Source organism: Phocoena sinus, chromosome 17, assembly GCF_008692025.1.
Source record: "Phocoena sinus isolate mPhoSin1 chromosome 17, mPhoSin1.pri, whole genome shotgun sequence".
Taxonomy (NCBI): Eukaryota; Metazoa; Chordata; class Mammalia; order Artiodactyla; family Phocoenidae; genus Phocoena; species Phocoena sinus.
In genome coordinates, this window is record NC_045779.1 from 12,719,898 (window position 1) to 12,736,773 (window position 16,876).

Consider the following 16,876-nt stretch of genomic DNA (forward strand, 5'->3'; position numbering starts at 1 on the left):
GTCAGTCTCTGATCTGCACTCTTTCACAATAGTATTGCCTTTTATGTTTTTTTTAATGTCTTTGTCATACAAAAACTTAGTATGATGTTTTTGAGATTTATCCATGTTGTTATATATGTCAGTAGTGTATTTCTTTTTATTACTGAATAGTATTCTGTTGTGGGGAAGCACCACAGTTGTTTATCCATTTACCAGTTGATAGATTTTTGGATTCTTTATAGTTTGAGGCTATTATGAATAAAGCTGTTATAAACATTCACTTACAGGTCTTTGTGTGGACATAAGTTTTCAGTTTTTTTGGGTAAATGCCTAGGAATGGAATTGCTGGGACATATAATAAGTGTATGTTTACCTGTGTAAGAAGCTCCCAGACCTCTTCCCAAAGTGGTTGTGCCATTTTGCATTCCCACCAGCAGAGCATGAGATTTCCCGTTGCTGTGAACCCTCATCAGCGCTTGAGATTGTCTTAGAAATTTGTCATTCTATTAAGTGTGTAGTGACATCTCATTGTAACTTTTTGTTTTGAAATAATTTGACTTATAGAAGAGTTGCAAAGATAGTATAGAGAGCACCTTTTACCTAGGTTCCCTTAATGTTAACACCTTATGTAATCTTGGCACAGTGATCAAAACTGAAAATTAAAATCATTATGATACTATTAATTAAATGATAGACTTTATTTGGATTTCACCAGTTTTTTCCCCTAAATCCTTATTCTGTTCCAGACTGTAGTCCAGGATCCCATGTTGCATTTAGTTGTCATGTGTCTTTAGTCTCCTCCAGTCTGACAGTTCCTCTTTCTGTGTCTTTTTTGTTTTTATATATATATAATAGCTTTATTGAGATCTAATTCCCATAACACACAATTTACCCATTTAAAATATACAATTCAGTAGTTTTTAGTATATTCATAGGGTTGTGCTAAAATCACATAGTCAACTTTAAAACAATTTCCCTTTTGAATTGCTTTGGTACTTTTGTTGAAAATCAGTTGACCATAACATTATTTCTAGACTCTCAGTTATGTCTTATTGATGTAGATGTCTGTCCATATGCCCTGTTACTCTCTTCATTATTGTAGCTATGTAGTAAGCTTTGAAATGGAGAGGTGTGAGTCTTTGAACTTTGTTCTTCTTTTTCAAGATTGTTTTGGCAACTTGACTTCCTTGGCATTTTCATATAAATTTTACTCAGTTTGTCAACCTTAACAAAAAAAAGCAAGCTGGGATTTTTCATTGACTTTGTAAGTCAGTTTTGGGAAAGCCAGCATCTTAATTTAACAATATTAGTCTTTTGATCCATAAATGTGGAATATTTATCCACTAATTAGTCTTGGTTAACTTCTCTTAGCAATATTTTGTAGTTCTATTTTGTAAACCTATTTTGTTAATTGTATACTTAAGTATTTAATGTGTTTTGTCACTGTTTTAAAAGATACGTTTAAAAATTTCAATATCTATTTGCTCATTGCTAGTTTGTTGAAATATAGTTGATTTTTGTGTATTGTCCTTGCTTAACTCACTCGTTTCAGTAGTTTTTTTTTTTTTTTGGTAGATTCTTCAGGATTTTTTTTATGTAGACAGTCATGTTATCTGTAGACAGAGTTTTATTTCTTCCTTTCCAATCTGAATGCCTTTTACTTATTTTACTTGTCTTTTCCCTGGTTAGGAACTCTAGTACAATGTTTAGAAATCATGACACCAAATCGTGAAGTTTGGTGGTTTGAATCATTTGAGGAATTTATCCATTTCTTCTGAGTTTTTGAATTTTTTGGCATAAAGTTCATAATATTTTATTATTATTCTTTTAAGCTCTGTAGGGTCTATAGTGATGGCACCTGCTTCTCTTTTATTCCTGATATTTGTAACTTTAATATTCTTACCTTTTTCTTAACCAGTTTGCCTAGAGATTATCTATTTGATTGATCTTTTCATAGAACCAGCTTTTGTTTTCATTGATTTTTCTCTGTTGTTCTTCTCTTCCTATTTCATTGATTTTTGCTCTTTACTATTTTCTTTCTTTTGTTTGCTTTGTGCTTTTAATTTTCTCTTCTTTTTCTGATTTATTAGTGTGGAAGCTTAGATTATGGTTTGAGACCTTATTTCTTTCCTAATATATGCATTTTAAAATGCTACAAATTTCCCTCTGAGTACTGCTTTAACTGTATATCTCAGATTTGATATGTTATATTTTCATTTTCATTCAATTCAGTTTTCTAATTCTCCTTTTCTTTGACCCATTGATTATTTAGAAGTGAGTTTTAAAAATTTCCAAATATTTGGATTTGCAAATGAAGCAACTGCAAAGGATTAATCTCCAAAATATACAAGCAGCTCATGCAGCTCAATATCTAAAAAACAAACAACTCAATCCCAAAATGGGCAGAAGACCTAAATAGCCATTTCTCCAAAGAAGATATACAGATTGCCAACAAACAGATGAAAAGATGCTCAACATCACTAATCATTAGAGAAATGCAAATCAAAACTACAATGAGGTATCACCTCACACTGGTCAGAATGGCCATCATCAAAAAATCTACAAACAATAAATGCTGGAGAGGGTTGGAGAAAAGGGAACCTTCTTGCAGTGTTGATGGGAATGTAAATTGATACAGCCACTATGGAGAACAGTATGGAGGTTCCTTAAAAAACTAAAAATAGGGCTTCCCTGGTGGCACAGTGGTTGAGAGTCCGCCTACCGATGCAGGGGACGTGGGTTCATGCCCCAGTCTGGGAGGATCCCGCATGCCGCGGAGCGGCTGGGCCTGTGAGCCATGGCCGCAGGGCCTGCGCATCTGGAGCCTGTGCTCCGCGGCAGGAGAGGCCACGGTGGTGAGAGGCCCGCGTACCGCAAAAAAAAAAAGAAACAAAACTAAAAATAGAACTACCATATGGCCCAGAAATCCCACTCCTGGGCATATACCCTGAGAAAACCATAATTCAAAAAGAGTTATGTACCACAATGTTCATTGCAGCACTATTTACAATAGGCAGGACACGGAAGCAACCTAAGTGTCCATCGACAGATGAATGCATAAAGAAGATGTGGCACATATATACAATGGAATATTACTCAGCCATTAAAAGAAACAAAATTGAGTTATTTGTAGTGAGGTGGATGGACCTAGAGTCTGTCATACAGAGTGAAGTAAGTCAGAAAGAGAAAAACAAATACCATATGCTAACACATATATATGGAATCTAAAAAAACAAAACAAAGAAAACAATGGTTCTGACGAACCTAGGGGCAGGACAGGAATAAAGACCTAGACGTAGAGAGTAGACAGGAGGGCACAGGGAATGGGAAGGGTAAGCTGGGACGATGTGAGAGAGTAACGTTGACATATATACACTACCAAATGTAAAATGGATAGCTGATGGGAAGCAGCTGCATGGCCCAGGGAGATCAGCTTGGTGCTTTGCGACCACCTAGTGGGGTGGGATAAGGAGGGTGGGAGGGAGATGCAATAGGGAGGGGATATGGGGATATACGTATGCATGTAGCTGATTCACTTTGTTATACAGCAGAAACTAACACAACACTGTAAAGCAACTATACTCCAATAAAGATGTTAAAAAAAATTTCCAAATATTTGGGCATATTTCCAGATAGCTTCCTGTTGTTCACTTCTAGCATATATTCTGTTTTGTTCAGAGAGTATACTTGTTTGTTATTTCAGTGTTTTTAAGTTTATGAGATTTATTTTATGGACTACCAATTTTATATATACATATATATATATATATATATATTTTTTTTTTTTTTTTTTTTTTTTTGGCGATACGTGGGCCTCTCACTGTTGTGGCCTCTCCCATTGCGGAGCACAGGCTCCGGACGTGCAGGCTCAGTGGCCGTGGCTCACGGGCCCAGCCGCTCCGCGGCATGTGGGATCTTCCAAGACTAGGGCATGAACCCGTGTCCCCTGCATCAGCAGGCGGACTCTCAACCACTGCGCCACCAGGGAAGCCCCCATTTTTATTTACCTTATAGACTGTGATCTCTATAAGTAAGTGTATATATTAACCTATAAGGTATATATTAACCTATAAGGTATATATTAACCTAATTTGGAAATATGTACTGTACTAGTAGTGACAGTATTGGAAATTTTCTTTAGCCCTCTGAATTGATTCATTATAAAAGAGTTTGTGTGTCAGCAGTAGATTGCTGAATAATCCCGGCCTATGGTACTATTTAACATAACTTAGCCATTTTCTTTAAAATGTTTGGTATTTTCCACCAAAGTACAAAGAGTAACTTGTAAAGTTAATTTTAATTTCAAAGTATTTATTTAGGCTTATGAAAAAGCAAAGATTATAAAATAAAATAAGGAATGAAAAGAATTAATTATTATTTATGTATTGTTTACCTGTAGGTATCATATACTTTATCATATAATATCATATAATCATATAATTTATCAGCCCTGGTCTGATAAATTGATCAGAGAGTAGAATTATTTTCCCACTCATGAATCTGTAACATTTTCTTTTGTTATTCCTTTCTTTGTGGAATTATTCTTGTAATGCTAGCAATATTATATTAAATGATATAATGATATACATTTGAAATAAATGCCCATTTTCAGTGATACCTTTTCAGTTGGCAAATTACACTTTTGACCAAAGTGCTTTTTTAAATTTTCATCTTTTAGCTGACTTCATACCTTTTATTTTACTGCCTCGCAAAAAGATAGACAAGGAGTGACCAATTGATTGACAAATCATCTCTTCTAATAAAAAGCAATATGGATTTGTTTTGATTGCTGAGTCTGATAGTCTTGTCTTAAGTAATAATTATGTACTCTGATGAAATTAATTTTCCTTTTATATAAATACATTGACTATTCTAATAGTTGAGAAAACTGTAATCACAACAGTAAATTAAAACATGTTATTGATTTTGAAGTTTATTATAGTGTTTACTTGTAGGATATATATCTCTTACTTTATAGTTTGTGTAGGTGAATATCAAAGTGATATTTTATTCCCTGACCTTTCACTAGTTTGGTAATAGAGTGAGCTTAATATATTGCACTCTTGTAATATAAAAAAGAATACTATATGTATAGTTGTTCATAGTGACTTATTTACATAGGCTGGTTTTATGCTCTTCTAGTGAATTGGATGACAATGAGATATTGATTTCCCATAGGAGTTATTTTGTTTCATTTTTATGACAGTTTTGAGACCACAGCTATTCATTAGTTCATGACCTTAACTTTCCCATCATCTTTCTAGTTTCATTTACCTCCCATATTCAGATAGATCCCAGGATTTGGCTGTGATTTCAGGAGTACCTAACTAATTCTTGCCTTACCACTCCTTGGTACTTGAAAGTTTTCTTGGAATCAGCTTTTCTCTGTGTTTTCAGCCAGTCCCTTCTCTCTTGCATTTTTGGGTTTTTTTGTACTAATTCCTTCCCTTCCAGCTCTGAACATACTTTGGTTAACTTATATTCTTAAGCACAAATAAACAAACAAAAACTCTGCTCTTGACCTTGCTGTACTTCCCTTACATAAAACACACTCCAAAAGTAGCCTGTACTTGTTGCTGCTACTTCTTACCATCCTCTTATTGCTTCATATTCTATAAAATGACTTCTAGTTCCTACTACTCTACTGATGCTACATTTTCAAAAATAACTGATGTCCTAATTTCATGGTTTTTACTCAGTGTTCATCCTCTTTGAATTGGGTTGACAATTCTTGCCTTTGAGTCCTGTGCATTCTCTGCAGTGCTATCCTCTCTTCACCTGACATCTATTGTATGTGTATTAGGAACTGGGTTATTCTTCTGGGTCTGTAAACCTGAACTTTGTTCTAGGACTGTCTTCTGACATCATGTGTTCCTCGAGTTAGATATATTCCTTCTATCCATTTTCTCCCACCTATCCAGTTTCTGGGTCCAACCTGTCTTTTCTTTCTTTCTTTTAATCGGTGCATTAGGCAGTTAGTTTAATAATTACTTTATTTATTTTTGGCCACACCGCACGGCATGTGGGATCTTAGTTACCCAGCCAGGGATTGAACCTGTATCTCCTGCAGTGGAAGTACAGAGTCTTAACCACTGGACCATCAGGGAAGTCCCCGACCTGTCTTAAAAGCAGCAGCAAGGATGTGAACTTTCCTGATTCTGAACTCTCTTTCTCTTTGGTAATGTTCATGTGTTATTTGCCATGTTCTATCTGGTATTCAAACTGTGATTCATGTTGAAAATACATCCTTGAACATAACAGGCTTTCTGATAAGCACTTTCTTTTTTTTTTTTTTTTTTTTTTTTGGTGTACGCGGGCCTCTCACTGCTGTGGCCTCTCCCGTTGCGGAGCACAGGCTCCAGACGCGCAGGCCCAGCGGCCATGGCCCACAGGCCCGGCCGCTCCGTGGCATGTGGGGTCCTCCTGGACCGGGGCACGAACCCATGTCCCCTGCATCGGCAGGCGGACCCTCAACCACTGCACCACCAGGGAAGCCCTGATAAGCACTTCTTATATCCAGGTTTATGTTCACGTTCACTGCTGCCATACTATCTCAGTTACTTTTGTGGAGAAAAACTACTTTTTATCTTGTTAAAGCTTTTGTGTTCTATAACCATTCAAGTTTGTTTTTAAGATTGACTGGTTGTTTGATGTAGTCTTATGTGCTCAGATTTTTGCCATGCATATGTGGTATCTATTGCTGTTTTCCTAACATGTAGTATTTAAAAAAAAACATTTTCTTGCAGTTCTTTTTTTTTTTTTTGCGGTACGCGGGCCTCTCACTGTTGTGGCCTCTCCCGTTGCGGAGCACAGGCTCCGGACGCGCAGGCTCAGCGGCCATGGCTCACGGGCCCAGCCGCTCCGCGGCATGTGGGATCTTCCTTGACCGGGGCACGAACCCATGTCCCCTGCATCGGCAGGCGGACTCCCAGCCACTGCGCCACCAGGGAAGCCCATATCTTTCAGTTCTTGAGTTAGTAATTTGTGAGTGTTTTAGCTGGATGGTTCTGTCTCAGGATCTCTCATGAGGTTGCAGTCCAAGATGTCACCTGGAGCTACAGTTGTTTGAAGTCTTGATTGGGACTGGAGAATCTGTTTCCTATATGGCTCCCTCACACAGCTCAGGAGGCCTCAGTTGCTTGCCATGTGGGCTTGTCTTTAGAGCTCCTTAAGTGTCCTTTTGAAATGGTAGGTGGCTTCTTCAGAGTGAGTGAGCCAATAGATCAAGCAAGGTGGAAATATATTGTCTTTCATGAAGTAGCCTCAGAAGTCATATACCATCATTGTGCATGCAGTATCCTTTTCATAAGAAACAGTCCACACTCCAGGGGAGGGGAATTGAGCTCCATCTTTTTTTTTTTTTTTTTTTTTTTTTTTTGGGGTACGTGGGCCTCTCACTGTTGTGGCCTCTCTCCCGTCGCGGAGCACAGGCTCCGGAGGCGCAGGCTCAGCAGCCATAGCTCACGGGTCCAGCCGCTCCGCGGCACGTGGGATCCTCCCAGACCGGGGCACGAACCCGTGTCCCCTGCATCGGCAGGCGGATTCTCAACCACTGCGCCACCAGGGAAGCCCTCCATCTTTTAAGGGAGGATTGTAAAAAAATTTGTGGATATATTTTAAAACTCCACTCCACATGATATTTTTTCATTAGGAATACTAATGATGTTGGGTAAATTTCACTATGACTTGTTTTGAATTGTAACTATGTTCTGTATTTAACATATTCAAAGTTCTGAAGTAACATAGATATGAATATGGTTTTTATGGGTTGTCAAAAATCCATATACTAAGTTCTCTACTGATTTTGAATTTATTTTGTAAGGTTATTTTCTGAAAAATTTCTTACAAGTTTTGAGAATTTTGTTTCTGTTTTCAGGGCACCAAGATACCATTGAATTATTCCAGCTCTGTCCTATTGTTTTTCTCTCCATTTGCCTACTTTAAGAAAATGTATTAAGTATACTAATTATAGAAATGCGTTTATTGAAATAAATGGCTTATTTTTCCCTCTCAGCTGATTTGAATAGGATGCACAGACAAAATATAGATGCCTTCCATAACCCAGATGCAAGAACATATGAAGATAAAAGGGCTGTTGTATCTCTAGACCAAAATTTAGCCACTTCAGATGCTGAGAACCTAGAAGATTCTGCAAATAAAAACTCAGGTTTTTAATCACATTCTATTCTTTTGTTTTTTGGGGTTTTTTTTTACATTTCTAAAGTTGTTCTGTTCTCCAAGAAAGTTCTTATGATTTTGAGAATTTGGTTACTCTGAGTCAGGAAGCATAACACATTATTCATGCTATTTACAATAACTTTTCTACATAGGTACTTTGAAAAAAGTGAATAAAGAAATACATCTTGCTCCTTAATAATATGTATGTATTCTCAGCTTTATTACTTGCTTATGTATACTTCAGCTGCTGCTAACACTTTTATTTTGCTGATGGGGAGGGCATTTCTTAAAATCAAATAGTCTTTCTACCCATACAGAGTTTGGTAAAGTTTATGGGTTCTTATACCATCAGAATTAGTTTGAATTAGTGAAAACATATCAGATGTTGTATGATAAATTGTACAGTGAAATTCATTTTTTGTTTGTTTTATAATCAGTTGCCCTCCCTTATAAAACCACAATATACAAAGAAATAAATGAAGTAATTAAAAGTTTACTTTGACTTCTGGTCACATCTGCCTTTCATAAGCAAATATCTTTGATTTGTTATTAAACAGGGTCCTTTAATTAAAGATTCTGTAAATTGAAGATTATTCAATATCTTTCTTTATGACTTGCCAGGAAAAGTTGTAATCATCTTTCTTTATCAAGTATATGTGAAAGTATGTTACATATTTAAAATTCAAATGAAGTTTAAAGAAAATACCACCTTACACTATATTTTGATGCCTATAAAAGTAACCATTTATTTATGACAAATTCTCTTTTGTATATTCACAGAAATTTTAATTTTAGACTAGAAAAGAACTCTATATTAGGAAGTCTTTCTAAAATGTCCCCGACTAATCATAGTTTTTTACAAACTTAAAAAATCTTTTAATGCATATTGGCTAAATAGGCAGACTAAATGGTGAGCTCTGATTAGAATTACTAGCCTTGCATCTTTCAAGCCTTTGATGGTAGCACTGATCTCTGCAGCCTTTTTGAACACTTCATGAGATGTGTGGTTGGTTGTTTCCATGGACAGCCTGTATCACTGTTTGATCTCTAATTACAAGAAAATGCTTTCCTACTTTGATCCACAATAGATTTTTACACAGTGGATCTAGTTTTGAGTTTTGGAGTACTAAAATTAGAACTTTTGATTTTGATGAAATTACTAATTTGGCTGTCACTCTGAGTCTGTAATAATTCAGTGTACAATAGCAGCATCAAAACACCTTTCCATTTTATTGAAGAGAATTTTGACCTCTTTCTGATTATCATTATTTTTCTCTTCATTGGCTTCTGCTTCTGGTAGTCTTTATTGAGATCAGTGGTACAGACCCCTTCTCTTCTGTTCTCTTCCACACCCTGTATTGTTTGTAGTTCTCTCTTAGCCTAGAACTTTCTCTGTCATAGTAATAACACTTTAGGCATCTAGCTCTGCTTACAAAGCAAAAGCCCTGGAAAAATCAAAGCTTTCCGTGACCCATTCCCAAGAAGGAGCACAAGCTTGATGATTGAATATGCATAGCAGAATTTATTGTCTATTGCCTTTCTGTACACTACCAGGGTTTTGGTGCAGCTGTTGTGGCCAGGATGCTCTAGTTTAAGAAATCATATAAAATCATAAAATGTTAAAATTTCCCTTTTTTGTGAATTGAAATTTCCTAAATTAACTTTCATTCCCTAAGAATTCACCTAAAACAGACTTTCTGAATGCAAAAAACTATTGAGAGTCACCTAATTTGTTGGTATGCCATCATATATGTGTAGGAGTGTGTGTGTATACATATGTATGTGTGTGTACACATACACATACATATGTGGCATGTAATATTTTAAAGGCTTTAAGGGAACTTGAATATACCTGAGAGTTGAATATGATAATGTATACTTAAGGTTCATTATCCTCTGATATTTTGTCTTGATTAGGCCTGTTTCTGAGGCCCTTCTTAATGTTTGTTGTTCTTCTTTTACTTTATGGTTCTTGGATGAAAAACCATGTTGATAAAGTCCATACTAATTTGGCTTAAATTTATTTTTTCGCTTATTATGATGCCTGAATACATTTTCATTTTCTTTGTTTAGAGCATGTGTTTCCCTTTGGTTTTATTTTTATAGTGTTTTTATATATGAAAGAACTTATCTTGCCTGCCTCTAATAATATTTTTCTCTAATTGCCTCAACGGTTTAGAATTTGAGTGATCATCAAAGTGAAACAAACTACTCAGTTTTGGTTTGCTAATCAGCTTTTCCACCATAACATAAGATTTTAATGTTTAGGTATTGATGTGCCTTTCTGCTGATCTCTTTAAGTAAGCATTAATAAATTTAAACACAAAGGCAAAATAGACCTAAATGACAGCTAAACTGCAACGCAGTTGTCCTGCAAACACTATATGAGTGAGAGAAATAAATGCTTTAGATTGATGGTATAAGGAAACTAAAAAATGATATAAAAAATTATGTGAGGCTTAAACACCAATTTTTTTTTCTGCATTCAAAGAGACCCCTGGGGTATAATTATTTTCCAGGTTGCTTTTATGAAATAATTTTTTGCCTTTCCCAGAATGTTTAATACTATTTATAGGTAATATATGGCATATTTTTATTTTTCATGTTAATATCTCATTAATAGGATTTTTAAATAAAAAGTATTGCAGTGATTAAACTAGTCACTTTAATTTGTAAAAAATGTTTTTGGAGTTAACTTTCTAATCTATTCTTTAAACCATGGATGGGAATCCACTTTTGGAATTACTGATTTTTAAAAACAATTTTAGAAAATTTTTGTATGTGTACACATAATACATTTTAGTGTACAATTAAGCAGTGTTCTTAAGAAAAGGATATTTATATTCATAAATAAGAACTTAAACATACTTTTTTTTTTCTGTCTATAAATTTTACTTTAAAGCCTTTGTTGCAGTGAGAGTTGCTTACGTTATTAGCTTTTCTGTTTTCTTGATGTCTTTCAGGTATATATATGTTATGCTTTTTCAACTGTGTATTAATTTTATTTTAGTTTCACCATTTTTTTTCTCTCTTTACTTTTTATCTGGTCTTTAGATTCTAATCTCAGCCTTCTTCTGAGTTTAACCTCTGGAGTTCCATATTTAGCACATTCTTTTCAAGATTTGAATTTATTAGCAAAGTCTTTATTCTTTAGCGTTTATGTTTTCTAAGCACTGGCTAATGGTATGTTTTTGCAAAATTTCCCTTTCAAGGTCATATGCAAACACAGAGCTCTCCTTTTGCTCGGGGAAATATTTTTGGTGAGCCTCCAACTGAACTTCAGATTAAACAGCAGGAATTATACAAGAATTTTCTTCGTTTTCAGGTGAAATGCTTACTTGATCACAGTTTCAAAGTTTCATAAGAGTTTTTTAAAAAAATTAATTATTTTTGGCTGTGTTGGGTCTTTGTTGCGGTGCGTGGGCTTCTCATTGCGGTGGCTTCTCTTGTTGCGGAGCGCGGGCTCTAGGCGTGCGGGCTTCAGTAGTTGTGGCATGCAGGCTCAGTAATTGTGGCTCGCAGGCTCTAGAGCACAGGCTCAGTAGTTGTGGCACAAGGGCTTAGTTGCTCCGTGGCATGTGGGATCTTCCCGGACCAGGGCTTGAACCCTTGTCCCCCCTGCATTGGCAGGTGGATTCTTAACCACTGTGCCACCAGGGAAGTCCCCATAAGAGTTTTAATAAACTAACCTTGCAAAGATTTAATCCACAAGATAAAGAATAAATTCTAAAATGCCACGCAGTTACTAAAATACCTAATTTATATAAGATATAAATTACATTATATTATTTATATTATTATACTGTTCTACTTATGTCTGAAAAAGGAATAGGGAGACATGTTAGGTATACCAGTTGACTTAAATTTTATTAAATCATTAAGTGTTAAAGAATGCTGAAATTTCTAAAACTGAAACACTTAAACTGTTCACCTATTAGGCAGAGAATGAATCTTTCTAGATGCTCACATGTGTTAGTAGAAAATAATTAGTTTTTTGTAAATGATTTGATATTCTTGACTCAGTTGTATAGTTTGTAAATAAATAAATATTAAATGTAATCACATTTTGCAATTATTTGCCTCATTTATGTATATAAGCAAATAGGATTTAATAGGATTTAAAGTACTAGAAATTGCCCAGAGGAAGATACTTGAGCATCAGGTGTTTATTCAGCAAACATATTTATTGAACTCTCATACTGTGGCCACCCTTGGGATGGAGCCTGAGGTGAGTGAGAGGCCTGCTCATATTTTCTCTCCTTACCTCCCTCCCCTCCATACCCACACTTACATCCCAGTGTCAGATTAATCCTGTGGCCAGGTTAATCTTCCTTTGATATGACTTCTCATGTTTTTATTCTTTATTCAAAACCTGGCAGTAGCATTTCTTTTCTACAGAAAATGTCCATATTCTTTATTCTGACACTTCTGGCTCTCCAGTCTAATCCCAACCTCTTAAACAGATTGTTCTTACAGAGATTCTATTCAAACATGCCATCTTTCTGATCCTAATTATTGTGGACTTTTAAGGCAGTGACATAATGGATGTAGTCTTGAGGATAACTGATCAGACATTACTGTTGAGGATGTATTTTTGGAGGATTTAAAAGACTGGAAGCAGGGGTGTTTTACTAGAGTGGTGACGGTGGAAATGGATGGAAAGACCTTTCAAAGGATTGACAGAAGGAATAGAGATATTGACTGTAAGAGAGTAGCATCAGAGATCCCAAGGATACTGGCCACTTAAGTCAGGTAGCAGCAGATTGAGGGTCACAGAATCACGTTTTGAACTTGAAGGACCCTCTGGTATATTGCCCATAATGATAGCAAGTCAAAATTATGTAGTTCCTATTATACTTACTGAGTGTTAGCATGCTCTAGGGTAAAATTCAGGGAAAAATAAGTCTTGCCACTTTGTAGCCTATTATTATTTATAAGATAGTTTTACATATAGTATCTTATTAAACCTCAGTACTCTCTGAGGAAGTTATTACTCTTTTTATTTTATGACCAATAAAATACAGGATGAGGCTCACCTTTGGTGGCAGAGCTTGCAAGTTGTGAGGTGGTGCTTGAACCCAAGTCTCCTGACTTTAAGTATCATATCTAGAGGTACTACAGTTATATTTCTAGCTCTAGGAAGTCTTTCCTCTGGGAAAAAACTACTAGTAGTGGGGGAAACTTTGGCTGTATACGTTTCAGAATAAGTTCAACCTTCACTTCTCCCACCGTATAAAATGGTGGTTTATGTATTTTTCTTTTAGCAGCCTCTTAAAAATGCCCTTTTTGCCCCCAAACAAAATCTAATCCAGAACTCTATGAAAATGTAAAATAGCTAAATGGTATTTATTTTTAAAATAACAATATAGTGTCAGACAAAAAGAATCCCCAAACTTAAGTGTTAACAGAAATGTTATAAAATGTTTAAATCTGTGCACAAAGATGGCAAAGGAAGCCTCAGCTCCATGTCTGCATAAATAAGTTATACCGTTAGTTTAAGTTAGTGCAGCAGAAGTCTTCATGTGGTTAAAATTTGGTAAATAACACATGTGAGTGTTTAGATGTCATTTTTAATTGCAGCTTTAAAAATAATTAACAAGTTTAATAAAATATTTGCAGGACCCTTGAAGCACTTTTGTGTTATATGGTTTGAAAACCACTGACCTGGATGATAGCTTTTCTCTTTCCATTGAACTTCTGTGTGGCATTTTTGTTGGAATGATATTTCTGTGGATTCATTAGGTGTGAGATCCATTTATGATTGTGACCCATTAATGGAGAAGTGACTTGGTCACTGTGATTTTATTTCATGGAGGAGGAAAAAGGGGGAACTGAGTATTAAATGTGAGGTTTTGTTGTATGGATCATAAATGATGTTTTCTCTAGGGCTATTGTAATTGAAGAAGTGATTACATACACACCACTTAGCATTAAATATTAGGATTGTACATATTTAATAGTGTTGTGAGAAAGAAATGTTGGAAAAAGCCCTAGCATGTAAAATCATGGCACATATAAGAAGACTACAGTTCTTATAGCTCAAAAGTTTGTCAGCACTAAATATAGCAACCTTGAAGTTAGAGGAAACGCAGACAAGAACTATAAAAATAATACGAATAGTCATAATCAATCCATACTTAAGAGGGATGAAAATCTATTGATATCCTTAAACCAGCATCATGAATACCCAGTACCTGTGCTGTCATTCTTCTCTATCTCATTCATGGAGGATGTAGACTATCTGTTAAGGTCCTCTTCCTTTCAGATCTTAGACTCTGTCTTAGAATATTCCCCCAGAATACTCAGCACTGCAGGCCCCAGGTGGCATTCAAACAAAACTTAATTATGAATTCTTGTGGCTAAAATCCTCATTTACCTTGCCAGTAGATAGGAAAGGAGAAAAGGCCATTCTAGGGAAGGGATTCCTACTTAATGAGTGATTGCTAAAATATTTCACTGTTGTTTTAGGATACTAATCACGCCAAGGAACTTTGAGACGTAATAGTAGCAGTCATTATAGAATAATATAATCATGAATTATTTACTAAGTACTTCTACATAGGAGGAACTTTTATGTTTTTTTACATACATTATTTCATTTCAATTCTTTGAGTACTGCCTTGAGATATAGACATTAATAACTCTTTTTACCAGATGACAAAACGGAACAAGAAAGTTTCTTAAGGTCACACAGTCTGATGGAGCTGGAATTTTACTCAGAGCTCTTAACATTACATCATGTGGCCTCCCTAATAAAACATAGGACACTGAAAAATTTAGGAACTTATTTTTACTTACAAAAAGAGGGCACAAATGTTGATAATAGGGTAAATTAAGTGCTATTCTAACTTTTCAATAGTTTCACAAAGTAATAACTAGGTTTAATTCTTTAGATTGAGGAAAAGAAACAAAGAGAAGAAGCAGAGCGAGAGAGATTGAGAATTGCTGAAGAAAAAGAAGAAAAACGGCTTGCAGAACAGAGAGCACGAATTCAGCAAGAGTATGAAGAGGAACAGGAAAAGAAAAGGGAGAAAGAGGAAGAGGTGCATTCTTACCTACTGTATTTTTCTACTTAGTCTGAAAGTGAACTCCTTATTTTGACATGAAAAGATATTACTTACAAAGGAGAACGGATCCATATCCATTTGTTAGATGCTATTTTTATAAAAATGAAAGACTAAATTAAGAGATAAATGATGACTCTTTTTACAGACGAAAAACAGTTTAGGCCGACTAGGATGTTATAATAGATGCCTAATATTTTATTGTTAAGCAGACAGCTTTTTTATTTAAAGAACACTATATCATCTATACCTTCAATTTTATCTCTTTATTTCAAACAAATATGAATGAACTATAGAACGTGTGTATGGAGTGTATATTTTTCTCTTTATTTTAAAGCAAAGGCTGAAAAATGAAGAGCTTATTCGGTTAGCTGAAGAAAGACGAAAAGAAGCAGAAAGAAAGAAGAAAGAAGAAGAAGAAAAACATAACCTACAACTTCAGCACTACTATGAAAGAGAAAATATAATTGGTGAAGAAACAAAGGTAAGTTCCAGACAAAAATGTCTATGGAACCCGTAGTGCAACCCACTTTCACTGTGAGAGTGGTAGAGTAGTTAGCAAAAGGAAGAGAGCAGAGAAGGTGGTTTTGTCTCTCCTTTCGTCATAGTACTTTTTCTGGGGGCAGTGCACTGAACTTCCTGTACTAAATGATGTCACTGTGCTGCGTTGTGTTTTCCCTCCTATGAACAGAATAGGCTTACTTTCTGTCGCCATTTTTAGTCTTGTTCCCATAGTCCGTAGACTAGCACCCTCCACACTGTTCATGACAAGACTGAAGGTGTTTGGAAACTTTTGTAGCAATTTGTCAATGTAATTTTATGTCTGTTGAATCTATAAAATAGCTGGCCTTGAATTGTGTAACATCTTTTAAAAGTTTTTATTTATCTAGTACAGTTGACCTTTGAACAATGCAGGGATTAATCTGTGTGTGTGTAATTTATAGTTGGCTCTCCATACCTGCGGTTCCTACACATCTGCATATTCAACCAGTCACTGACTACAGTACTGTAGTGTTTGATGAAGAAAAATATCCCTGTATAAATGGACCTGTGCAGTTCAAACCCATGTTGTTCAAGGGTCAACTGTAATTCAGTCTTACTCTATTTTACACATCTGTCCACAATGGATTGGAAATTAAAAAAGAAACTTGTGGCTCACCACAGACTGGTTTGAAGTCCATGTTTCTGAGATGGGGGTTGATGTTCACACTTAGGCACATGAGTCAAAGTTATTAGACAGGAGTTTTCTCTCTAGAAAGCCAGTAGGCCCTTATGAAAATCCAGTTCACATCCTTGCTCATATTTCAAAGCTATATTTAAAATTTTGTTTGTATAGTATCACTAGGGACTTATTAAAAATGTGTCTTCCTGGTCTCATCTACAACGTATCTAATTTACTAAGTGTGATTTAGTAACCCTTAGGGGTTTGGATGTAGTTGGCCTGTGAACCACACCTTAAAAAACCCTATGTCTTGTACGTTTAGCCCAATTTAATTTTTAAAAAGTTGTTTTCAGAAATTTAGATTTATACAGACATGATTTCTTGTAAGTAGAATTGACAAAAAGATTACTTTTAACCAGTGTGCTCCTTGGGTGTATTTATGATGTGATTTGCTACATTGTTCAATGTGTAACCTACTATAGGTAACATGAGC

General features: G+C 35.5%; 1 protein-coding gene across 1 annotated transcript in view; it reads left to right on the top strand.

Moving 5' to 3' along the window:
• Nucleotides 1-16,876, top strand: part of CSPP1 (centrosome and spindle pole associated protein 1) — a 116,401-nt gene that overhangs the window by 69,117 nt on the left and 30,408 nt on the right. The window contains 4 exon segments of the mRNA XM_032609506.1: nt 7,994-8,146; nt 11,370-11,482; nt 15,051-15,200; nt 15,559-15,705. Of these exon segments, the coding sequence (XP_032465397.1) occupies nt 7,994-8,146; nt 11,370-11,482; nt 15,051-15,200; nt 15,559-15,705 (563 nt within the window).